At 37.6% G+C, this 26,091-nt stretch overlaps 3 protein-coding genes across 11 annotated transcripts; 2 read left to right on the top strand and 1 right to left on the bottom strand.

Annotated features, from left to right (window-relative positions):
* Positions 1–1,083: 1,083 nt before the first annotated feature.
* LOC131314178 (putative DUF21 domain-containing protein At1g03270) lies at positions 1,084–8,574 on the top strand. 2 transcript variants are annotated; one of them, XM_058342668.1, is made up of 13 exons: positions 1,097–1,424; positions 2,050–2,126; positions 3,209–3,292; positions 3,395–3,508; positions 3,939–4,022; positions 4,892–4,963; positions 5,779–5,846; positions 6,661–6,748; positions 6,871–6,944; positions 7,031–7,409; positions 7,658–7,704; positions 7,794–7,866; positions 8,243–8,574. In XM_058342668.1, the coding sequence occupies exons 1-13, from the start codon at positions 1,184–1,186 to the stop codon at positions 8,333–8,335; spliced, it is 1,494 nt and encodes a 497-aa protein (XP_058198651.1). In that variant the 5' UTR covers positions 1,097–1,183; the 3' UTR covers positions 8,336–8,574. The 2 variants fall into 2 exon arrangements, with proteins under 2 accessions (XP_058198652.1, XP_058198651.1); XM_058342669.1 differs by lacking the exons at positions 7,658–7,704; positions 7,794–7,866; positions 8,243–8,574 and having other exon boundaries at positions 1,084–1,424; positions 7,042–7,117.
* A 4,143-nt stretch (positions 8,575–12,717) lies between these two features.
* LOC131312330 (uncharacterized) lies at positions 12,718–18,953 on the top strand. 8 transcript variants are annotated; one of them, XM_058340010.1, is made up of 10 exons: positions 12,718–12,802; positions 12,900–13,050; positions 13,718–13,783; positions 14,268–14,370; positions 14,628–15,421; positions 16,070–16,243; positions 16,352–16,468; positions 17,248–17,427; positions 17,524–17,570; positions 18,335–18,953. In XM_058340010.1, exons 3-10 carry the CDS (start codon positions 13,736–13,738, stop codon positions 18,642–18,644), a joined length of 1,773 nt encoding a protein of 590 aa, XP_058195993.1. In that variant the 5' UTR covers positions 12,718–12,802; positions 12,900–13,050; positions 13,718–13,735; the 3' UTR covers positions 18,645–18,953. The 8 variants fall into 8 exon arrangements, with proteins under 8 accessions (XP_058195993.1, XP_058195999.1, XP_058195998.1 ...); XM_058340016.1 differs by having other exon boundaries at positions 12,762–12,802; positions 14,631–15,421; XM_058340015.1 differs by having other exon boundaries at positions 12,768–12,802; positions 12,900–13,032.
* Positions 18,667–20,332, bottom strand: LOC131312331 (small polypeptide DEVIL 14). Its single transcript, XM_058340019.1, has one exon. It carries the CDS (start codon positions 19,560–19,562, stop codon positions 19,419–19,421), a length of 144 nt encoding a protein of 47 aa, XP_058196002.1. The 5' UTR covers positions 19,563–20,332; the 3' UTR covers positions 18,667–19,418.
* Positions 20,333–26,091: the final 5,759 nt, after the last annotated feature.

Here is a 26,091-nt window from a genome sequence, read left to right as displayed (position 1 = left end):
AATCATAGCTGTTCAAAAATGTTCTAGACGGTTCGGATTTTAATGAAAATTTAACTCTTCTCCAGAAAAGTTTCATTAACATCCGGACCGTTCAAAATACTATTTTGGACGGTCACAATTGAGTGTTGTAAACACTTATTTACAATACAGCCGGAAACGAGTTTTCCTCCCCAACTAGTTCCGGGATTACACATTTATTAGTATGAGGTATTAAATCCACCCACTCAACTTCTAAAAAATTCAATCCACATAGATCGTAAGTAACGGGGTCTTTACTCAACTTGACTCGCTTCAAATCAGTCTTATGGGTGGGTTTACATGAATCACAAACTAGGAGTATTAACTCCACACTTCAACCACCATTGCCAAATCCTTTTTTACTATTATTCCACAAAACATTACTAATATCACAAAATTACTAACACCATCAGCCTTTTTCTAACGTCATATGGTTGCAGATATAAGTCAAAAAGGAGATGTACAAGTGATCATAAGGCTTTCCTTTACCAAGATCCAAGAAGAAGACTTAGAGCTTACTTATCAAAAAAAAAAAGAAGACGACTTAGAGCTCGATTTTCATTACGAGTTCCTTTCCCCATCTCATAGGTTAGATTAGATTAGGTTTCTTGCATGTACTATATGCAAATGGCTCAACGGGTGAGTTGTGTTTTACTCTTTCAAAATAAATGAAATCGAGTATGACTGATACTATCAGACAAATGAATTCTCGTAAGGTGCTAATGCACTACATGGAATGCGTAGTGTCGTAGTGTGTCTGGATTGGCTTAACATAGATTCCGTCAAAATTAAATAAACTACTCCGATAATTTCGATTATGGAAACAATATTTAGATGAAACTCGTACACTATATAGTAGCCCGTAGTGCATTAGAGGGGGGATCCTTGTAGAATCCAATGTTGGATTCCTTTGGAAAACTCGGGTAACACCGCGCCCGGATTATCCCAGCCCAACACACATCACATCGGATCACAAAGGTCCCAATCTTTTTCGGCCTTTTCCGTATGTCCGTCCCATTCATTGCTCATAAAACACACATTTACTTCCTTTGTCTCCTTCTCCATACATATAATACCACCATATCACTACCTGATTTCTCTCTCTCCCTCTCTCTCTCTCTCTCTCCTTGCAGTTTGTTAGTACTAGTATTAATCGAAACAGTCGATGCGGTGGGTTAACGCCCTAGCCCTGGCCCTGGCCGGAGTGGCCAGGAGCGCCATCGTGTCGGACGCGGATGACATCGAATTCGGGAACCCGTGGTGGTTCGTGTACGCAGGGGTGTCGTGTTTTCTCGTGCTCTTCGCCGGAATAATGTCGGGTCTCACTCTGGGGCTCATGTCTCTTGGTTTAGTTGAGCTCGAGATTCTTCAGAGGAGCGGCACCTCTACGGAGAAGCAGCAAGCAGGTTCCAATAATTTTGGTTAATTTCCTGGTTCAAGTTTTATGTCCATCGAACAATCAGTCAATTGGTTCGGATTGGAAAAAAAAAAAATAGCTGAAACTGACAAAGATGTGATATTTGAAACTGTTACTATATTCTTTATCTTGTTTGATGATACCGTCACTAAGGTCTTTTAATCAGAAATCCACATGCATCCAAACAGAGCTAACTTCCTCCCTTTTATTAACAACCGGGTGTCCGGGTTAGCTTATACACACGTTTACTAATTAGGGACCTGAAGTTAACGATCGGGAAAAACTTTGGTGGGCAATGGACCAAGGTTCAGAAAGTTTGGTAGGATTAGTCGAGGCGTGCGTAAGCCGACCCAGACGCATGAGTTATAAAAAAAAAAAACCTTCGCATCTGGATTATACCACCTCAGGATTTTAAGAAGTTGTTAAGGATGCTAATCCAGACGACTCAAACTTTTGGAAACCTCTTGGTTGCCATTCTTGACTGCCTTTCTTTTGCTTCCAGTATCGATGAAATTTCATTTGAGGTAACTTCCTTCTAACAAAGCAGAACCATAAGTACGTATATATTTTATGTATAAGAAGCACATTTTAATTGTCTTTTTCTTCGTTTTCAGCTGCTATCCTACCGGTCGTTCAAAAGCAACACCAGCTTCTCGTCACTTTGCTTTTGTGTAATGCATGTGCTATGGAGGTGGGTAATTATTTGCATATCCTCTAAATTTTCGGTCTTTATTGTCAGTGAAACTATTGGAGTTTCTTTTTTCTACAAATTGGAGGAAATTTGATCCAGCGGCGGCTCCACAACCAACCCAAGGTGGTCAATAGAACACCCTAACAAACTTTTCTTTTCATAATACTTATAGTCATTTTATTTTAGGCTTTCTTTCTTTGAACACTAAGTTCTATATTATGAATGCCCAACAATTCAGGTATTTCACAATTGAATACGTAATGTAGTAGCCCAAAACAAGGTACACACTCCTAATGACAAAAATTAGAAAATAGCAAGAAAAAAGATCTATTGGTATTGGTATTACGCTTTGGCTTCTCTCCAAACGACAATCAACTCTATATCTCAAAAAACTAGAGCACGTGTTCAAAAAGACCCATACAAACCTATTCACCACAATTTTCTAGAAAACAATATTAATGTACTTATGACTATTGTTAATGTGGCATGAATTAACTGTCATGAATTAACTGTCATGGGAAACATAGTAATCAATTGGAAACCACCGTAACTTCTACCTTTTTTTATCGGCATTGCAACTTCTATTATATTGTAACTGTTATGGGAAAAGTAGTAAAAATCTGTGCCGTTATTCTGGTGATGTTAAAAAAGGAATACCAAAACCTATGTTGCATGGACTCGAGTACTAGTCCCAGTGTTGGCATGTGTCTAATTGTTGGGTAGTTCTTTGTTCAAAGGTAGGGACATGGATAATATATTGCTTAAACTAAAGTTAAAAAATATGTTTGCTTGTGCCTTGTTGATTGTGGAGCTAAACATGCTGGACACATATCTCATGCCCTTATTTGATGTTGAATGCCCAACACACATACTTTATACACTTGAAGGAGTTCATGCAACATAGGTTAAAAGTTAAAACAAAAACTGATTGGGCTATCACATCCAATGATTAAGAATGGCTATATTTTGTAGTACTATTTGCCTCATCTAGGCAGGACAATTCATAAAATTGCTAGTGCATTTGATGATCATGTCCCTCCCAGGGTGATTAGTTCATTCGTATTTGTTTCTGGAAAATGCAGGCTCTTCCTATATATCTGGATAAGATTTTCCATCCCTTTGTCGCTGTTGTGCTATCAGTAACTTTTGTTCTAGCTTTTGGTGAGGTACTTTTTGTTATCTAATTTCATAATAATTTGCTTGCAACTGTATTAACCGTTAATTGATTTACTTATTTTTAACCAACATGTCATTTAAATCCTTGTCAGATCATTCCACAAGCCATATGCTCAAGATATGGCCTTGCTGTTGGAGCCAATTTTTTGTGGCTCGTCCGTATTCTGATGATCATTTGTTATCCTATTGCTTACCCCATTGGAAAGGTAGTTTTTATTTAGCCTTCATTTTTGTATTATGGCTATGGCTATTAGCATGACGGTGTATGATTTCCTTATACTGAGATTGTGTAATATTCATCACAAATGGCATTGCGTCTTACACTATTGTTCCATAACTACGCATGCAGTGCTACTTGCAATAAAAAAGGCCTTTTAGATGAGGCATAACTATTTTTGTACCTAGGTTTTATGACATATACATGTGCACAAATGACTTTGGCTAAAGAAGGCCCTAGGCCCCTTCTGAATTGCAAGATTGAGATATTATAGAAATAATAAGTAATCAAGTTCTTTCCGGCATTTGAATTGGGCAGAGGGTCTTGACATATTGTGCCTCCATATTAATGCTATGTTTGTGCTTGGAGATTTTTTTGTCTATGTTGCATACTTCATGCCGAACTTTATGTGCTTTCAGGTTCTAGATGCTGTACTGGGGCATGATGATGCTTTGTTTAGACGAGCTCAACTGAAAGCCCTCGTCTCTATACATGGTAAAGAGGTAATACACGAATTTTACGTTTGCATGACAACCCACTGCCACAAGCTTATTATATTTTATCAATGAGACATCTTATAGCACAAATTAAAACAGTCAACTATGTAGCACGGACACTTCGTCGAAGGCAAGGTAGCGGTGTCAGACATTCACCGGACACGGACATGCTCAGTACACGTGTCCGACACGCAATTTCAATGTGTCTGGATTTTTTTGTGTTATTTTCTATAGGACACTCTTCCAACATGCTCAAACACTCCAAGGACACGCTTGGGACACACTCCAAACACGCTCCAGACATGTGTCCGACACTCAATTTCAAAGTGTCTGTATTTTGTGCTTTAGTTATAGTTGGACAGTCTCCCAAAACGCTCGAACACCCGAAGAACATGCATAGAGTTGACTCTTTCTGGACATATTGGGACAAAAATGCAATTATAGAAACATTTTAAGTGGCTGGAAATTAGAGAAATCACAAGGTTTAAGTGCAGTGAAAATAAATATTACTAATTCTTCAAATATAAAAGGTAGGTCTCTCTCTTATCCCAGTTCCGTCTCTCTCTCTCTCTCTCTCTCTCTCTCTCTCTCTCTCTCTCTCTATATATATATATATATATATATCTTTCTCTCCTCTCCTATTGTCTCTCTTGCATTCTCTTATTTCAGTGAGAATATATGTAAAAATGTAGAATATTATTGCGCACTATGATCGTGAAACGTGGAATGTGGAATTGTGGTAAAAACTGTAAAATGCAGAGTATGTTATATCCAGTGTCTGTGTTGGTGCTGCATAGCCTCTCAAGCAATAACATATCTCACCTTCTTGTGGTCCTTTTATCTTCCCATAACGTGTTACTTTTTGTCAACATCAGGCTGGTAAGGGCGGTGAACTCACGCACGATGAGACTACTATCATAAGTGGAGCACTTGACTTGACTTTGAAGGTTCGTACTTTGTATTGCAATTAATGGAGCATTCTGGAGGGGCCATTTGTTGTCATTATGTCTTTCTTGGGAATGTGTTTTGAAATTTTTATCGCATCTCATTCTGCGGTTTGTCTCTCTTATTAGCAGCCTATCTAGTTGTACATCATCAGATAACAATGCTCTGCGCCCCTTGGTTTAGACACCTGCTTATGAGAAGGAATAAACCTTTTCTCTTTTTTTTTAATACATTTGAATCATCAAGTTTATGTTTATCATCAACGAGCCTTCAGTAGTGACTTGGTACGATGGAAATGGTATCCACCACCAGCCATGTGGTTGCAAGTTCAAGTCACAAGAATCAGTCCCTCCACAGAAGAAGTGGGGTTGAAGCTGCCTACCTACTACATATTCCCTGATCTGCCATATGCGAGAGGCGATAAGCCTTGGGTTCAACTTTAAGATTTTAATTAGCCTGTAATATGATTGTTGAAATTTTGATGTCTTCTCGGGTTTAACTTTGGTAGCAGTTAGAAATTAAAAGGGTTATGATCGTGAATTGGTGTGGAATTTCTTTGTTGTCTAAGTCTGCTGTTGTTTCTAAATGAAAACTTGCTCATATCTGTTTGCTGCTTGACTGTGTCAATGCTTTATAATTGTTCGCCTGCAGTTTAGCGTTGATCTAGTATCTAATTATGAGGCATCTCTGCATCATCCCTAATTTAAGGAAAATCTGTCATGTGTGACCATATCTGCATGTGCTTGGTCCATTTTGGAATAGTTTAAGTGTCGGAAGACTCAGAAAGATTTTGGTTTTTGTTTTGGAGTATGTGCAGACTGCTGAGGAAGCTATGACCCCTATTGAATCAACATTTTCTTTAGATGTCAATTCGAAATTAGACTGGTGAGTTTTCTATTTTCTTACAGTTGGTTCCCCTTCTCTAATCTTACTTCTTGTGTTTCTTGAGTAATCAAAATGGTCAAGGAGCTATTATGTTTTTGTATTACCTGCAAATCAAAAACACCAGATCAAAAAAAAGTAAGTGGAAAACAAGTATTATTATGTAGTGTTTTGAGGGCTGAACTTCTGGTTTACCATATCAGAGGAGCCCTTCTATTTCTCTTCCCTCCATCTCTTCCTAAGATGTTTTTATATCCACTTCCATGCATGTGCTGTGTGTGCTGTCAATGATACTGTCATACAGATGGCATTGGCTGCTGCACCCGAATGCACTGATAGTCACATGTGAGCTTAATGGCAGCAACACACTTCTTTTCCCGAAGACTTATGCAAACAGTAGATTTCCACATGTTACACAGAAAGAGTTTTTATCAATTCCAAGAGATTTGTCTTTTGGATTGGAGTCTTGGAACCTCTTTGTGTGTGATTTGCGTATAAAGAAATCCATTTAGCAAATGCATCACACTGCTTACACCGGATAAAAGTGACAAGATTATTCAGATGATCATCCAAATGCGAAGCTGCAAAATAAAAGACATTTGCTAGTCCCCGCAAACCCTACCATAAATGATATTTTTCTGTCTTCGATCCATTACTTCCATTATGGTATGTTGCATCAAAACCATGAGTATGAAGCTTTTGGATTGAAAAAGAACTGGGTGAAAGTTCAGCCTGTGAATTAGGAGGGTTCATTTCTTGAATCGGACACATCTTTGTTTCAGCCCCTTACTATGCCGCATAACATCTTTTTATGCAGGGAAGCAATTGGAAAAATTCTTGCACGAGGTCATAGCCGTGTTCCTGTCTATTCTGGCAACACAACTAACATAATTGGACTTTTACTGGTTGGTCTGGAAACTTGAAGATTGTCTGGATTTGTTTTTGTTGATTATGACTTCTATTATCAATAGCCATCTGGTTGTAGCATTGACCAATTCTTTCTGACTCACAATTATTTGCGAGGTAGGTGAAAAATCTTCTCACTGTGCGAGCAGAAACCGAGACTCCAGTTAGTGCAGTTTCCATTCGGAAAATGCCTAGGTATACTCAAATGTCATTTGTTCACCTTTTTATGTAGTCTACTTGTGTTTGATTTAAGATAGTAACCCAATGCCGGAATATGGTAGGGTTCCAGCAGATATGCCCTTGTATGATATTCTCAATGAGTTCCAGAAGGGAAGCAGTCATATGGCAGCTGTTGTGAAGGTCAAAGGGAAGAATAGTAAACCCCAACCTGCTTTAGGACGAGAGAACTTTGAACAAATTGACAGCGGGAATGGGAATTCCGAATTAACTACCCCCTTGTTACCCAACCTGCATGAAAAGGGAGATAGTGTAATCCTTGACGTTGATAAGGTTTCAATGCCAATCCCTGCAAACAAAATAAAGTATTTCCCGCAAAATGCTGCCTCGACAAACACTTTGACCCGTTTCTCAGATGATTATGAAGATGGGGAAGTCATTGGCATCATTACGCTCGAGGATGTTTTTGAAGAACTTCTACAAGTAAGGTCTCCATCCCTTGCTTTGTTCTAAGGTTTCTTAATTGATGCACAAGGAGGTTGACTTGAGGAGGTTAATAAATTTCCTTACTTTTATTAGCCAAGGCCCTCCTATGGTCTATAATCATTTGGTTGGTGCAGTTCTTTTTATGCTAGTATTACTAATACTTGCAAAAAGCTTTGGTTTTCTTTATTTTTTTACTCAGCCAATCAATCGTCCTGAGTTTATGATTTTGGGTTCCATCAATGCAGGAGGAAATTGTAGATGAGACAGATGTATATGTTGATGTCCATAAAAGGTAATTAGGATCTGACTTTGATGGGTGTGTTGTTTGTTTGCGTTCACTACTCATACAACGCTCACTTGTGTGCATCATTCTTCTTTCAGGATACGAGTGGCTGCTGCTGCTGTCGTTGCCCGGGCCCCTCAAAATCGGAAGTCAACTTGTCACAAGCCTGCAGTAAGTTGCCATAATTCTCTGCATTCGTGTTTTATCAATGTGATGTCATGCCTGTTGGATGTCTGTAATGAACTATGATATCTGTTAAAACATTCAGAATGGTACTAAGTAGGAGGAACTTTAGCAACCGCTTTACTACCCCTGAATTGAGCAATCATTGGAACAAAATTTCACTGTTTTGATATTCGCATTGAAAACAGGTCAAATCTGTTGTGTAAAACTCAAACAGTCTAGTCGGAAAATGTTACATCACAAAACTAATTTTCTCTTCTCTTTAGAATTTGAACAGCTAAAAGAATTTTATTAATCTCAGAAAGGATTGCTAAATTTCTCTTCTGTTGTGTTTGTCTTATGAAATGCTTTCTTGATCCTTTAGGGAGGGCAATATAAGCAGAGTCAAATCCCAAAGAAGGATTTTGAAGACAATTTAATCCGAGGTGACAAGAATTACCTGCACACCCTTTTCTAGGCAGCAGCATATGTAGCAGTAGTAGAAGTTTTGACGGGCAAGAAGGTAGATGTTGAAGTCTTTTTAGTTTGTTTTCTTCTGTTCTCAGCACTATAATCTAATGTGTTGTAACATTCTCATTTCCAATCACGTCGTAGGTTGTCGCGCATATATCTTGTAAAATTATCTGCACTGTAACCAACATTTTCTGGGTTTGCCATCAAATACTACATTTGAGAAGAATGGTGGTGTTATGATCAATCGAAAGGAATAGTAGTACTTGTACATGCCTCTGCCATAAGTGAGCATGCATGTTTCTGGGTTTGCCAGCAAATTCTCTTTCTTTGGGGTTGATAAATTGATTGGGTGTGCTGTGGATTCGATCTTCTTTGATTTGGCCCCTCTTTGGTTCAATTGTTCAAGTAAGGAGATGGAGATAACAGGGGCTGCTAAAAAGTCAAATCAAATTATTGTATTGGATAGCTCATCTCGATTATGATCAAGCTGAAAAAGCCCTTTTTATCTTATTTTATTAGTAAAGCGCCAACAAGCAAGAGAGGGCCCTGTCTCTAGGTTGGGCGTTAGCGCTGTAGTTACAAAGCACTCTTTTCAGCCCTATACTCTTATCTTAACAAGGGAAAGTTGCCGAGGAAAGCTCAATGGTTTTTCTTCTTGCTCCGTGTTTATTTTCTGTTGTTTTGGGAGTTTGAGCTTGAGCCAAAACATATCATACTTTCAGATCCCCTCTATTTATATTGTGAAATTGGGTCGAGCCGCAGCTGATTCCGTGCTTTTAGCATCTATTTCCACACATATGAATCCTAAGAGATTACTCCCAACCGAGCTAAGCGGGGTTAGAGTCGGCTTAAGCCTGACCAATGGACCGAGACATATCTTTAAGTTGTAGTCGTCATGATAGGCTTGTGGTGGAGGACAGGAAGTTAAAGGCATGTGGATTTGTGGAGGAAAATCAGAAGGAAAAGAATACCATTCGAAGTGGTGTGCTGTCTTAGACAAATATAGTGACCTTTTCATTTTTGTTGATATATGCATACATTTTCTGCGAAGGAAACCTGTGATTTCTCTTATGTGGTTTAGGAAAATAAATGGTGTTTCGTTTCTCGAAGAGAAATTATTTTCACTCTTCTTTTTTATATCTACACCTTCTTCTTTTTTGTCTTTTAGCAAAAAAGAAGGAAAATAATAATGTCAAAACAGTTTTTGTTAGTACCAAAACTCCAGTGCATAAAAGGGTTGTAGCATGAGAGTCTCTTTTTGCACCCCCCCTGACACACCCCTCCCCTCCGTACCCCACCATCTTTCCTCCCTTGCCCCTCCTCTTCCCCCCAGTTTTGTCTATTTTTTTACTTATACTACTTTTTTTTTTTACTTTTAAAAGACTTTAATTACTGTTTCCTTTTCTTTTCTTTTCTTACTTTTACTAGTTTTTTTTTTGTTTTACCTTTAAAAGACTTTAATTATTGTTTTGTCTTTTTTTTTTTTTTTACTTATGCTAGTTTTTCTTTTTACTTTTAAAATACTTTAATTACTATTCCCTTTTCTTTTTGTTTTACTTTTACCAGTTTTTTTGTTTTACTTTTAAAAGACTTTAATTATTGTTTTAGTTTTTTTTTTTAATTTTACTAGTTTTTTTTGTTTTACTTTTAAAAGACTTCTTACTATAATTTTAATTAATAAATGAATAATTAAAATATAACTTGTACTAATTTTAATTAATAAATGAATATTAAAATATAACTTCTACTAATTTCGTCGAAGAGTGAAAATAAATAAGTGGTTATAGTTGAAGATAAAACGATAAAAGGAAATCTGAATAAATGGTTAGAAATAAAATAGATAAAAGATATAAATAAATACAAAATTAATAAATTCAACAACATAAAAGAATTATAAAATTAAAAAAATTACTCACGTATATAATACTAGTACTTGCTCATACCTACGGCACTACATACGGGCATTTTTGTAATATTTTTTTATTTTTTTATGCCAACACCAGAAGCCAAGCAATGGGTAAAAAAACGATGGCATTTTGTAATATATTTGTAAGAGTGTGGGTGTTTTCTTAAGAGAGTTGAAGAGCACACATCAGTCATTGGATGAAATGAATCTCAGCCTTCTTTCAACTTATGTTTGTGTGGTCCTCACACCCTTGTGTTTTATTAGGTAGATTAAAAAAAACATATAAAGAGTAAAATATATAAATAAAAAGACCTAAATAAATAGATAAATGAATAATTAATTAAATAACGTAAATGGATTAAGAAATTAAATAAAAAAGAAAATTATGTAAAAAAAAATAAGTGTTCCAATTTTGAATTCTTTTGAATCGGTGCGAAGATCTTGTTTTTCTTATCATTTAATCTTAAATGGTCGTAATGAATTTTTGACTCTAAGATCTTTCAATGAGCACCCTTAGAGAGACCTGAAACTAAATAAAGAGCCTTAGGGTGCTCGTTGAAAGGCCTTAAAGCCAAAAATCCATTATGATCATTGAAGATAAAATGATAAAAAAAAACAAGATCTTTGCACCGATTCAACCGGATTGTAGATCGGAACACTTAAATAATATTAAATAAATAAAAATGAAAAAATGAGTATAAAGATTATTAATAACAGAGAAATATGAGAAAATGGGAGGTTGTATTTCTGGGGGTATTTTCAGGAAGGGGGGAAAAGGGGCCGGGGGGGTGTGTATGTTGGGGGGGTGCGAGAAGAGAATTACTTGTAGGATGTCTACTGTACAAGTATTTTATGCATTGGAGTTATGACACTAACAAAAACTGTTTTGGCATTATTACTACCCAAAAAAATACATACACTTTAAACACTAAAAAAAAAAGGAGTGCAGATATCAAAAAAGAGAGTGTGACCCTTCACGAAAATGGTACTTAAAAAACAACAATAAGTCTGTCCACACAGACAATTTGATTGTGCACAGATTTTACTGTAGGGCCAATCATGGGTCCCATACAAATGATATGAGCCATTCATTAAATATAAAACATTATTTCAAGGGTCCCAATAAAAAAAAGACTCAATTTGATACCTATAGATATTCGATCCAATCATCTAACTTTTCACTATTCAGAAATTTGAATGAAAATTTAGATGATTGGATCGAGCACTTATAAATATTTGATTGAGCTGATTTTTTGCGGGAACCCTTGAAAAAATGTTTTGCATTTAATGAACGGCTCGGGGTCGTTTGTGTGGGACCCGGGCCCCACAACAAAATCAGTGCACAAATTGTCTGTGTGGTCAGCAGCGTTGAAAAAACAAATGCTACTCCGAGCCGTTCATTAAATAAGTTACAAATGCTTTGTATTGGTATAAATTTAGGGAAATGATAATGCCAAAGCCGTTTTTGTTGGTGCCAAAATTTTAGTACACAAAAGGCTTGTATCATTTGCAATGTACAAAACTTTTATGCACTATAATTTTGGCACCAACAAAAACTTTTTTGGTATTATCACGACCAAATTATACTACTATAATTAACAAATCAAATAGGATTAGATTTTTGGCTTAAATAAGTTACACACATCTAGCTAAACAAGGAATGAATCTTCGAAATACGTCATGAAGTGGATCCACTCGACCAGATCAATCTAATAAGAAAATAATATAGTAATTCATAGTATGTAATTTGGTCCGGACCATAAAATGACCCGTTTATAGCACTTATAATTTGATTTTTTATTTTAGAAAAATAACAAAAATGTTAGTAAATGATACTGGAGTATTACTTATGAATGAATACTTATTTAGTTTTTAGAAATTGATTTTAGCACTTCAGTTTTAGCCACTGGCACTCCATATTGTGTCTCGACATATGAGAAAACAAAACTAAAAATGAAGTGCCATTGACTAAAAATGGAGTGCCAAGATCACATTCTTTAGTTTTTCTCGCTTACTAATGATAATAGTATGATTACTTCAAATCATAATGTAATTCTTTTGCTTATTTTATATTATAGCAGTATGTTTTACGAAAAAACGTTTAATTCTTGATCTTTTTTTCTATGAATTTATCAAGTTTAATCTACAATTGACTTGTTGATCCCAAAAAAAAAATCTACAATTGACTTTTATTGTTTTTAGCTTATAAAAAAAAGCTCTACAAAACATAAAACAGTAACACAATTAAGATATTTGTAGTACTCCATTATTTAAGTCTAACTTATTCACTAAGGAATAAAAAAAAAGAAAAAAGAATTCAATATAATGCAGTAACTGTGACGTCTGGCTGTGGGTCCAGAATCATCGTCATCCGTCCGTCAATCCCTCCAGCCGTCTACCAACCGTCCGATTGCATGGCAAAATGACGGGGAGCCCAACGGTATATATTCCAGTTAGACGAAAATACCCCTGGCGCAAATTCCCAGTAACTTTACGTATATGTAGGTCTCCTCATTCTCACAGCCGACTTTGTGCTCGCGAAACGACGAACACTACTACATATAGGTAATCCCTATCCCCCTCTCTCTCTCTCTCTCTCTCTCGAAGGTTGAGAACAATAGCACGCTCGAAGGTTAGCTTAACACCTTTCGTTTCTCTCCAGGGTTTTTCTCATTATACGCGTTGAATACTAATCTTGATCGCTCTCCGGATTCGCGTCCTTGATTGGGGAAAAAAAGAAAAGGGAAAGAAAACGATTGTTTCATCGAGTTTCCAGTCCAGCGAGCCCAATTCCAGTTACCGGCTTTGTATTGGTAGAGATTTTTCGCATGTTTTGTTTTGTTCTTGTTGTTTTCTTGTCGACCAAACTAGGGTTTTCGGGAAAATATGAACGATTGACGTTTAGTTTGTTTGCATAATCGATCGTATTGATGTTGAATATTACCAAAAATTCAATCTTTTCGAAGTTTTGGTTTTATGTTTTTTTTTTTGGTATTCTTTATTAGAAGTTTTGGTTTTATGTATAATTTTTTTTGAATATGTATAAATTGAATACCGACCTTGATTGCTCTTCGTATCTGGGTCTTGATTGGTGGGTGATCAAGGACTGGAGAACAAGAAACGAATTGAATTGTTTAGCGAGAAAAAGTCTTTTTCATTTAAAGTAGCGAATTTCAACAGTTGTTTTGAAATTAGCTTTCCTGTTGATCAAAAAGACATTAGGGTTTTCATGGAAAAAAAAAATTCACTTTTGTTTGAGGTTGCTTTTTTCCTTCCCTCTAATCGGTGATGCTTGAGCCTAGTGGGTATTTGTGATGTCAAGAGGCTTTTTTTTTTTTTTGGTATGGTCACTTGTTTTCTACATTCTTTATGGAAGTTCTGATTTTTTGTGGTTGTTTGTTTATTTAGATTAACCTGCTCATGAATCTACTCTTCCTGTGTACTAAAATTTCCTGAGCTCTCGTTTCTTGTTTAATGCAGATTTGATTGATCTGAGAGATGGGTTTCAATTCAGTTTATCGCATGTTGCAGAATGTCTTTCCACAGGTACAACTTGTCTACTACTGCTACAACGTTTGATTATGCATGTTTGCGATGGGTACAAGTAGATTTAGTGCTATTTTATGCAGGTGGTTGTTTTAGAGTTTTGAACAAGGCAATACTAGTCATTGACATGATAACTTTCAGTTGAATGTTATAATATTGGAACAATAATTTTAATAATTGAAGCATACCATGTAGTATAATTAATCCATTCAAGGTAGTATCAGAGCAAACTGAGTTCTTGTGAATAATTAAAAATCCTTGTATCGGTTCCTGGCTTCCTGCTTTTAGTGAATGAACACGTCTCATGACATGATTTTTCAAATGAAAATGATCCTATAGCCAAATATTGTATCACTGAGTGTTTGGCCTTTTCCTGTTATATTTAACCCCCTTCCCACCCCATGAAAAATTTGGTGAGATATCATTTGCTGCTAATTATTTGTTGCGTCATTGGAGCCATTTTTAAAAATGTTGATTTGAGCAGGTTGATACTCGTGTACTGAGGGCTGTTGCTATCGAGAACCCGAAAGATCCTGATACAGCTGTGGAAGTTGTTCTAACGGAGGTTATTCCTTATTTGTCGAAAGGTACCACAACCATGTCCTCTGAGTCTTCCAATAATTGTGGGTTTTGGTACCTATCAGAAAATAAATTTTCATTCTATTGAAATGCTAGTGCAGTTTTGAATATAACTATACTGATATGTATCAGAATCATGAAACATGTGTAGTGAAAAATACTACATCAGTCATGAATTTGTCAAGTACACAGTCCTTTATGAATTCGAATACACGGTCCTTCAGCTTTCACAATTGATGTGGTTGATGTAATTTGTGTATGCCAGTAGCTGTGGAAGATGGATCCCCTGCAGAGGACACCCTTCAGGTGGATTCAACATATTTGGATTTGGATGAGTCCACTAAGACCTTAAGCGGTTCTGCATATTCTAAGACAAATAGTTATCAAGATGAAGTATGTAGAGATGATGGAAATGAGGAATCAGCTTCATCAGGGAAGCATGAACAAAGCTATGTCGTAGATGGCTCTGATGTGATCTCCTTTGTCACGCCAATAGCTACGCCATATGCAAATGGTGCAGATGATCATTGCAATAATGTAGACCTGAAAACTCAGGAAAGCAATTATTTACAGGAGTCTAGCTATGTTGAACTTGGGTCAAATCAGGGTTCACATGCTTCATCAACCAGTTCAAAACATGGCTATGGTGGTAACGATGGGACAATGAGTGGCAATCAGGTGGCTGATTCAGAAGATTTTGATCGGGCTTGTCCTTGTGGTAGTAATTCGGTTGTCCCTGGGGAAAGCCGTCTAGAACAATCATCTATAGATTTGGAGGTAGAGAATGCTGTGGTTCAGCTGGCTCCAACACCTGTTCAAGAATGCATACCAGACGCTCCAAAAGGCAGCCTTCAATTAGCAGTTGTGGATCCGCTATATAGTGATTCTGAGAAACCAGAATCAAGTGGTTCTTATGATGGTTCGAATAAAGACGTACCTTCTGGTGATATGGTTGACTTTGAGGATGAGTCTGCCATGAACAATGTAGTTACACGATCAGGGCAAATTTGTAGAATCGATCTGCTGGAGGATATAATTGAAGATGCAAGAAACAACAAGGTATTATCAGGGTTGAACTTGCTTGTTTACAGATTCTTTTTCGTTTTTAACCTCATTTTTGTTTTTGGGCGCCTCATGATTTTTTCCTCATTTTATTTCTTTCATTGGTTGGGAGAGATGGAGGTGCATGACTTTTCTTCGTTGATGTAGTTTCATGGCTCTTCAATACGTGTAGCCAAAACTTAATGAGGGACCGGGTTATGGATGTTCCAACTGTGTTGGTAGGAGGAACATCTTGCTGCTGTCAGATCACCAATCCAAATTCCGTGTTTGGAGTGAAAATGGCAGAGTAAATGTAATTAGCTTTTGAGTTGACCTTTAGAGTTAATCTGACCCCATGTGCTGCAGCCTGCATGTTGTCCTCTCGTTCAAAGAGTGCTACTTGTTTAACAATTGATTTTTTTTTTGTCTTAGATTAATTTGTTTCACTGCTTATGATCAATTTGGTTGCTTTGTAGGGTTGGTATAACCATGGTAATTTGGTATGGTATGGTCGAGTCTTGGTCTGGTATAGACCTTCTCTCAGGTTCACTAATTGTTTAAACATACAGGAAGATACATGCTTAAAGTTAAAAAAGAGAATGTGTTTTTCTGGAATGGTTTGGATCCTAATTATTAATTAAATCCGAATTGTTTAACATGGTGCAGAAAACCCTGTTCTTAGCGATGGAATCAGTGATCAGCTTGATGAGAGAAGTGGAACTTCAAGAGAAAGCTGCAGAACAAGCCAAGGAAGAAGCTGCTAGGGGGGGCTTTGATATTCTCCTCAGGGTTGGGGATCTCAAACAGATGCTACAACATGCAAAAGAAGCAAACAACATGGTTATTCTTTGTTAATCCAATAAGACTTTTGAATTGATCTTTGGTAATTTAGTTGGCCTTTGGCTAATCAGGACGAAATTGGGCCAATTTCTTTTCCCTTGGTTGCAGCATGCTGGAGAAGTTTTTGGAGAGAAGGCTATCCTAGCAACTGAAGCGAGGGAACTTCAATCTCGCCTGCTCAGCTTGGCAGACGAAAGAGATAAATCTCTCGCAATTCTTGATGATGTACTTTTATGGTTACTTTATCATATACCCTTTGCCTTCTCAATTCAATCTTGGTCAAATTTGTACCAATCATCATACTCCTTAGTAATTTTGCCATATTTGGATTCTGGCGTAAATGTTGCTTTAGGTATTACCTATTCTGAGTGGTTGGTTGTTCTTGCATATGTACTATTTTCCTTGTTTTTACTGCCTATTTTACCTATTGATTTTCCTATCACAAAGCTCATTTGATCTGCATCGTTGCCATAGTCCAGTGCTTTGGGTTTAATAATATGATTTCTTTGTCTGATGCTTTGAATCTTCTTATTACCTCTCCAAAGTTTTTGTGCTGCTGTCTGGCAATGGCTACAGTGCTTTTGGATGGGAGAAAATCTTTGCATTGTAATTTTTCGGTGAAGTCTGAAAATATGACTGGATTTGTGTTATTTTCCTGTCAGGAGCTTTATGTATTACAGGAATTGGACGTACTTAGAAACAGTTTCCCACAATTCATTCTCATTTTCATTTACATGCTATTGGTTGCATTGATCTCAATGGTCGTGCTACATAGATGCTTGTGTCCTTTCTTTATGTTTGCAATGTTAAATTCAATGTGAGGCATTACACGACTGTAACGCAGTTGTTAACAAGTCTCCTGATGAGGTGCAAAATGGTAGCCATATCTGTTCTGAGATTTAAGTAGTCTCTGGTCAACTCACCCATGGTCTGGATGTGTGTTTTTACTCTGGTTAAGAAATTGCTGGATTGGATTGTTTAATTTTCCTATATATTTCTTGCAGATGCGTAGAAATATTGAGGAACGATTGGAAGCAGCAGAAACAGAGAGGAAAGTAGCAGAGGAAGAGAAGAAGGAAAAGGAAGCGTCTGCAAGAATTGCACTTGCTGAGCAACAACTGATCATGGAGAAGGTGGTGGAAGAATCAAAGATATTAAAGCAAGAAGCAGAGGAAAATTCCAAGGTAGGAACTCTTTCTTTAAGTTAATTTACGATACACTACTTATGGTGAAGAAGAATCCTAACCCTAGTTTTGATTGTATCATCTTTGTTATTGCAGTTACAGGAGTTCCTAATGGACCGTGGTCGATTTGTGGATGTGTTGCAGTAAGTTTCTTGTTAACTATATTTCTTTTTAGGTTGCGGTAGCTTGTACACTAGGTTTGGCTCCAAACTTTTGGTGCCCTACGAATGCATTTAAATTTTTTTGACCCCTTTAGTGATTATATGTTTCGAGTACGACTTTGGAATGTGCCGTGCTTTCCAGCCATAATAATATCAAATCCTTGACGTCAAGTAGTATTCTTTGCGTAACTGTCCAATTACAAATGTAGTTGGATCAAGTGCATTTTTATGTTAACACTTGGAGTTAGCGGCCCCACATGCACATTTCCTTCATGCGTCCATCCATCTGGTTGTGTATTCCTGAGTTGCACCGTTAAGCATGTCACATGGCCTGTTTGTGAAAACTGAAATTGTAGTTCTTGAAGTTTGTAGCATATAATTTTTGGTGCTGAACTAGGTTCTAAAAAGATGTTAGCTGTGATTTTTTGCCATCCAATTTAGTTATTGACTTATTGTAACATTACAGACCATCATCGCCCAATTTAGTTATTGACTTATTGTAACATTACAGACCATCATCACTCAATTTTTGGAGACACAAGCTTGTATATTTGAAATGAGGGCTTTTCCTCATTTAGTTTTTTTTTTTGGCAAATGGGATCCTCCATTTTTTAGGCCTTAAATCATTTTAGGCTATACTATCTGGCAAATTTAGTCTGTTATTTTCCTTTATATGCTCTTGTTTTCTTCCTGCCTCAGTTTTCTTGGTAGACTCAGGTTATAACTCTGGATTCCTATTTCTGCAGAGGAGAGATCTCTGTTATTTGTCAGGATGTGAAGCTGCTGAAAGAGAAGTTTGACGAGCGTGTTCCACTTAGCAAATCTCTTTCCTCTAGCCAGACAACCTGCATTTTAGCTTCTTCAAGTTCATCCCTTAAGAGCATGTCTCCTGATCTTGTTCCTGAACTAGCCGAGTCGACTGCCAAGAAGACAAGCCCAAGTCCCTCGGTTGATTACCATCTCTCCTCTGGAGGGGAGGAGAGTGACAGAGAGGATCGCAAGGCATTAACTGATGATGGATGGGAATTCTTTGACAACCGTGAATTTGACACGTGAATTTGCTACATTGTGGATACTGGATACTGCAGGGAAACAGAACTATTAAGAGTACCGGTTTATGTGGTGTTAGTAATGTAGTTAGTAATGAGTCTGCTTCCTAGTTTTTCCTTTTGGAGCCACAAAATACATTTCTTATAGTAGCTGCCCTTGGGGCATCTTTTTTCAATATCCCACAGTCAATAATTACAAAGGGATGATCCCTAGAACTGCCTTGATTGCATATAACAAGTATTTCTAGGCTCTTATATGTACAGCATAAATTCAAGTGGGAATAGTTTGTTTGCATTATTAGTTTTTGATGCTCAACCTTTTTGTTCTTTCATGTTAAAGAGACTAGCTTGATCAGATAAGGGTGGGAATAAGCAGGCAGGAGAAGACTTCGTTTGATGGGAGATTTGACGATTTCAACTCCCATAATTAGTTCCTGTAACTATACACCTGTATATCAAGGAGTATATTCTACTGGAATAATGTACGTTCGTCATCAAAGATTACTTGATATGAAACGAGACAGCAGATTTTTCCCTGGTCGGTTGGGTGGGACTGTAAAAGAGAAACAAAAGAAGACGTTCATATTATGCCTCTACAGAAGTTGCCTTTTTTTGGGTTAGAGACTCTACAGAACTTTCAGAAACTGATCTGAAGAGGGGCTGTGTGCACCCATTATACAAGTCTATCTAATAAACCTACCGTCTCTCTCTCAGGATCACCCAGTACTTCTAGCCATGCCCCTCCTTTTGGTTAATTCTACACGTTCTTAATCTTGAAAACTCAGTCGTGCCAGGATAGAAGCATCACAGTACATCTCCAGATGATGTAAACCCGAGCCCTTTGCTCTCGGATCTGCTTTGAACACCGTTGCCATGACCATGACCGGAGCTTCGAACACCTCAAAGGCAATGAGTTTGCTGCCATTTTTCATACAAAGAGATGGAGTGTGCTATAACTCTGAATATTGGTGTGTGAGATTTAAGATTGTGGAATGAAGGACTTCTTGGACTTAAAAGCCCTTTATATTGGTGAAAGAGTTGGAGATGTGAAGAGAGGAATACGTGGCCGCTGAAAATGCTGGGCCCATTTAGTTTGGTCTTACCCCATTCGAGTTACATGACAAGGCTGATCTACTTGCTTGTCTCCCTTCCCTACCCCTCCCTGATGAGGACTTGGCATCAACTTTTACTTGTAGAGGGTCGTTTCGGTCTCCCACGGATTCCCTCTCTATAATAACACATTTTCCCATTTTTGGGTAACGAGAAATTCTAAGATATATTCGCAACTAATTCATCAGTCATGCAGCAGTATCAAGTCAATATACCAACGAGACCAGATAGTTTGCATAATGGTAGAGCAGTTGCGGCAAGGGGAACAAAAGCGAAGCGTACGTTGCCGAAGAGAGGTGAATATGAGAACTTTGAACTTGCGGTTGATCTCAGTAATATCGCGAGACTTGACAACCTCTCTCTAATCGTATTTACTTAATCATGGCGGTTGAGATCAGCCAACCCTACTTAATCATGGCAGTAGAAATCAGCCAATCCCAATAGATTGGTACACAAGGCTCGACTTCGTATGGCAGTAAAGATCAATGAAACAAGAACAACTGTACTTGTATATTGGTCTGCCAACAAACAGAGTTGTTATAAATTTGTATATGAATGTCTACTAAACAAGGTGCCCAACATTTTTTGTTCCCTCTAATCATAGGTGAACAACTCAAAGGGAGGAGGAACATTAGGAGGAAGTTTCTGCGTACTATTTTATAGGAATTTCCTACAGGAAGACATACAAGATAATGTAGTATATTGGGGGGTTAATTGTCAAATTAATTGGTATTTATAGCACCTTTAAGACACGGGGAAAAACATTAGGTTATTCATGCAAGATGTCATGGCGCAATCAAGGTACAACCTCTCTCTTTTTATTACTCAGCTCCAGGTGACCGGACCAGCTTACGTGTAACTTTACTAATTTCGGGGAATCAATCCCACCGTCAACTTGCGGGGATCCCAATTAAAGATAAAGCAAAACTCTGGATAGACTAGCTTCAAAGGAGTTGATATCACTTAAGAGGTTTCGAACCTAAGACATTCGAAAGGAGCAAGCTCTGATTTTAGCGACGAGACGAATTAGAAAAAGTATAAAAATGCGGACGAAGTTGACAAAAGTTCATCCAAGATGACAAAATCAAATACCTTCCACTCCTATTTGGTATTTTTCGTCTTTGAAGAGTTTTTTTTTTTTTTGCTTTCCACTATAATGTTATGGTTTTGGACTTTTCTTGTTGGTACGAATTATTAATCTAAAAACATATGACATGAGTCAAATAAAAATTCAGGAAAACAAAAAAAAAAACCAAAAATTTAGTGAGAATGAGAGGCTAGTTACTATACGTATATTCATATTCTCTGTAATAAAACATTGACGAGGCCCCCCCCCCCCCCCCCATACAATAGGCAAGTTGGCTTGGGCCCCCAATGTGACCCCCCTCTGGTATACACATTGGGCCACCCTCCTCGATGTCGGAGCCGGGCCCGTATCACGTGCCCAATGCATTTCCACTTGTCCTCAGCTAAAACTCAATTGAGGGGGGCAAAAAAATGGAATCGATTGAAGGATAAGGTCTATGAGGTGTAATAATGTGACAACCATCTCTCTCTCTTTCTAATAAGAGCCGATTTTGGATGGACAAGATTAGTTCTGGCCCCCACGGGAAGGGACCCGAGCCGTACAGGTGTCGCGATGATTGATGGATGAGAGAAAACCATGCATATATATATATATATGGGCGGAGAGAGAAGGAGACAAGATGGATGTTCCCAAAATGAATTAGTGGTACAAACTACGAAGACAAGATTTTTTTTTTGGAAGAGAAGGACAAAGTTCAAATCACCAACGCTATCTTGATATGCGCCAATACAAACATGTACATCTATAGCACATTACATCGGATCAAAAAAAAAAAAAATCTATAGCACATTACACTTTTATGTAACATTAGCCTCTCAAGGTTTTCAGAAACAAGAGACATTTTTCTATCTGTTTTCTTTCTTAGTTTTGTTCAGACCAAAAGAAAATTGTTTGGTGCGCGCACACTCGTTACAAAAAGATACTCCTTTGCGAAAACAAGCAGGCGGCAGCAGGCCGGAGGCGCTAGAGGATGGATCGAGGAGAGAATGGAACTTGTTCTGCATAAGGTGAAATCAAACGAGCTTAAATCAAGCCAACCATGAGCCGATTTCAAATAGCTTGGGTTTTCAATACATTATAAGCCGATCGAGTAGTAGATTGTTCAAGCTTGGTTTGAAATCTTAACGAGTTCAAAAAAAAAATGCTCGAACTTTGTTTGTTTATGTAACAAACATATATATATTGAACAAGCTTTTAACGAACGATTATCTTAAAGAGTTTCAAACCTCTGACCAATTATCATAGTCTTGAGGCACCGCCACGTAGTGCCCTAGCACTTTTATCCACCATGTGACGATGCCTCAAGACCATGATGCAAAGTAGGAATCCAAACGGTTGGGGTGTTTTCCCTTTTGGTAATTTGATTTGTTCTAAATTAAATTAATTAATCAGCTGATGGTTAGTGATTGGTCTCTTAATTGAAATGTTATGGGCTAACTTAGGAGAATAGTCTACCCCCCGTGCCATATGTCGTGTGTGTGCGTGCATGTGTGAATCAAAACTCAACTCGTACTAGGTGGCTTTTGGGTCAGGGATTAATGAGAAAAAATTTCGTGCCATGTGGTGTCTGTTTGGCACATCCTAGCCGTCTGATGCAATTTTGAACGGTTTGAATTTTGAGAGAAAAAAAAGAAGAGAGAGAGGAGGGGTGAGAGGAGAGAGAAAATTTCAATCTGAGCCGTTCAAAAATGCATTAGATGGCTCAGGAGTGTCGAGCGGACACCACGTAGAATATACCCACTCGAAAAATTTCTCCGGATTAACGGCAGATTCATGCCCCCCGGCCCCTTCATTTTCTGTATCTCTATATAATTTAGTAGGTGATTGTGTAGCAAAGTCAATTTCCCATCCGGCACCAACACATGCATAATCCTCATTATGCTAAAATATTCTCTCCTAAAACATGAGCAGAAATGGTCACATGCCTAGCAGGGAGAGAGAGTGATTGATTTATAAGATTTGAAAGATATTAGAAGTTGGATTTTTTTTTTTTTGGTCAACGGTAATGTTCACTCTTAAAAAAACAGCTTTGTTAGAGGTACATACATCATGTAGATACGAGTTTTTGACCCTTCACATGTCTCAAATCAAAAATTGTTCCGAGCCGCTTATTTTATTCAAAATGGACTTTTTGTGGCCCCTATGAAAAATAAACTCTATCCGAAATCGGTAAAGACATATGAAACATCCAACTTTTCTTCATATACTAAGCCTGGATTATGAAGCAAAGTTAAATGGTTTGTAAACATTTTTATTGATATTGGATAGAGATTATTTTTTACAGAAACCCTAAATAAGCCATTTTGAATAAAATGAGCAACTCGAATAATTTTGTTAGGACCCGATATAGGTCCAAAACGCTATGTACACGATATATGTACCTATGTGTATGTACACAAAGACTTTTCGCTAAAAAAACACACACACTTTAAAGAATGATTAGCTAATGGAAAGTTGACAAATAAGTTAAATTAGGGGCCGATTCCACTAATTTTTTAGGTGAACAATTTGTGTCAAAACTGCATGTTGCATATTTACACTAATAAACAAGTTTTGGCATTTTAATATTTTGTTCACACTAATCAATAGTAACTTATTCACACTATTCCACTCACAATCAACAACCAAAATTACATCTTGTTCACAGTAATCAACTTATTAATTAGTACGAACAACTAATAACTTGTAATCAACAACTTATTCACACTGACTTATTCATTAGTGGAATTACCCCTAATCTCTCAATAGAAGTCACCCCAGGTATTCATTGCATCATAAAACTATGCTCGAGATACAATAAAAGGCACTTAAGAAATTCGCTATTAACGAATTTTTTGTGATCTTTTGTCAAGACGAATGATTCATTCACAAAATATAAAACATATGTAACAAAATTTTATTGTTTCCCGATCGCTATTTTTTGAGATTTGTCATGTCATGCAATCCAGTGTGGCAATGCAAACAAAAAAATGTAAAGTATAATGGGTATGACTCAAATACCACAAAAGAGTTTTACATATATACAACCTAGAAGCTCAAAGTTATTTCTAGGTGGAGAGGCCACCCTTGTATTAAATGATAATAAACGTCATGCCAAACTAGCAATATCAGATTCTCTGATAGTCAACTTCATTAACCTAACATTTTTTCGTTTATTTGAGTAAATAACATCTGCATTTGAACTATTGAACCTCTACCAACTTGCTAGCTCGGAAAAGTCTTTTATTGCTATTAATTTTAAAGTTGGATGCAAGTAGCATATTTGTATTAATGATAAGTTATTTATTAAGTAATTCTGTCTGAAAACATGCGCAGTAGTGGTCGCATGCCTTAGTTAAATTTCGAACCTGAGAGAGAGAGAAAGAGAGAGTTATAATTAATTTCACACTTTTTAGATTCATCTTGTTAAGAAGATTGATTAATTTCATAAAAAAAATTAAACAAATATGACCAAATTTTAAAGAAAAATGACTTGAGGACAATTTATTACTTTTTGCCCAAAGGGTTAAACATGTATAGATTGTTGTAGGTTGACTTTAATACCATTAATTAAAGAATTTTACATACAACCTGAAAGCTTACATAAATTAAGTGGAGAGCCAACCATCACATTAATAGTCATATACTGTACTAATAAAAATAAAAATTGGAATTGGAATTGGCGTAAAATTGCTTATAAATGTTACGTGGATCTATATTGAGAAACCACTCGCCAAAAAACCAGACTCTCGCCTATCAGGTGATACTTGTACGTTGTTCAAGTACACCCAGGGGCGGTGTTAGTGTCTTCCATTTGGAAATTTCAACGTATGCAATGTGGGTTTCCATCGAAACAGACAGTAAGGGATTTTTGAAAACTGAATCCGAAGGTCGAAAATACCCAACCAACTTCATCATTGAAGATTGGAAAAAGGCGTCACGCCCGAAACCCGAAGATGGCACCGGCACTTCAACTGGGAACACGGGTACCGACCGAGGTGGTGCATCCGACGACGACGACGACTTGAACGACGATGAAGATGGAGACTTGAATGACGATGGCGAAAATAAGAAGAATACCGGAGGTGGTGCATCAACCGTGAACAAGTTTAGCGGAGGTGGTCCAGCAATTGGGAGCACAAATACCAGTGGCGGTTTTTCATTTGCGAACCTGAATATCAATGGTGGTACCGTAACATTTGGCAAGTAAGAGCCGCGATAGAAGAACCAAATGTGCTAAAATGCAATCGTATTTTCCTGCCGGAGTTTGTTTTCATCTATTGTGAATAATTTTTCTTTTGTGGAACAATAAAGCTGTAATGGTGAAATTATACCCCATTAGTAACTAAACCTACTAGATGTGAACAATTCGTTTTTAGCCCTGCAAATGGTTATCAAATGTTTGAGCCGTCTGATCAAGTCCTGTATATATTTCCCTGCTGTTGCTTTTCCATGGCAATTCATAATAATGACAACGTTTCCCTTGAAAAAGCAAAACAACGCCCTTGGCCGTTTGATTGAAATTCGCAGGCGTGTCAGGACCACAGTTGGTCCGAATGTGAATGAACTGATTTCTGAGCAGACGAGTTGAGCGCGGTAGATAAAACCCACCAACGGTTTCTTTTTGCCTCACCGAAGAGGACTTCAATTTGCTCGCGGTTTGCCAAGGTTTTGAAGCTTGGATCTGGTCCGGCGGGTGGGCATGTGGCAGCCGCTCTTGCTGGTTCTGGAGGTGGCGATGGCTTCTCGGTGGCTGTGGCATCAGTATGTCTGTGCGCAGCGGATCAAGTCTTAGGTCGGCTGAGGGTAGGGATCTGACTAGGGTTTTTGGTTTTTAGTTTCTAGGCTTGGCCCATTGGTTGTACGGACTTGTCCCTTTTGGGTGTTTGGGTTACGACCCATTGGTGCTTTGGACTTGGCCCATTTGGTGTGTCCTTGGTCGGCTTCTCGCCAATCTCGGATTTTTGTCTCGGATAGGATTGTTCTTAGCATAGCATGAAACTTTTTGGTGTACTGCTTTTGATAGGTTTTGAGTTGAAGTGGTAGCTTGGCGGAAAAGCCAAGGCCGAGACAAATGTCAACAGTTGCTGTCAAAATTGCAAAAATGCAGCAGACAAGAAGTCCTGTTGTCCGGGACATCGAGGCCAAAGTTCTGGCTGTGAGACTGTGAGTCTTCTGTCTAAATAGTCTAGAGAAGAATTGTTTCCAAGCCATCTTTGGCCGTTTTGCTTCTGTACGAACAATCAACCAAGGGTTCCCTTTTTATACCTAGCTAGAG

Source organism: Rhododendron vialii, chromosome 13a (genome assembly GCF_030253575.1).
Source record: "Rhododendron vialii isolate Sample 1 chromosome 13a, ASM3025357v1".
Taxonomy (NCBI): Eukaryota; Viridiplantae; Streptophyta; class Magnoliopsida; order Ericales; family Ericaceae; genus Rhododendron; species Rhododendron vialii.
The sequence above is the reverse complement of the archived record's forward strand: the minus strand, read 5'-3'. Positions and strand labels throughout refer to the sequence as shown.

Coding starts and splice junctions, on each gene's coding strand:
- LOC131314178 (XM_058342668.1), top strand. CDS start 1,184: ATGCGGTGGGTTAACGCCCTAGCCCTGGCCCTGGCCGGAGTGGCCAGG. Junction 3,293..3,394: donor TTGTTCTAGCTTTTGGTGAG/GTACTTTTTGTT, acceptor AATCCTTGTCAG/ATCATTCCACAAGCCATATG. Junction 6,749..6,870: donor ACATAATTGGACTTTTACTG/GTTGGTCTGGAA, acceptor TTTGCGAGGTAG/GTGAAAAATCTTCTCACTGT.
- LOC131312330 (XM_058340010.1), top strand. CDS start 13,736: ATGGGTTTCAATTCAGTTTATCGCATGTTGCAGAATGTCTTTCCACAG. Junction 16,244..16,351: donor CAAAAGAAGCAAACAACATG/GTTATTCTTTGT, acceptor CCTTGGTTGCAG/CATGCTGGAGAAGTTTTTGG. Junction 17,571..18,334: donor CGATTTGTGGATGTGTTGCA/GTAAGTTTCTTG, acceptor CTATTTCTGCAG/AGGAGAGATCTCTGTTATTT.
- LOC131312331 (XM_058340019.1), bottom strand. CDS start 19,562: ATGGCAGCAAACTCATTGCCTTTGAGGTGTTCGAAGCTCCGGTCATGG.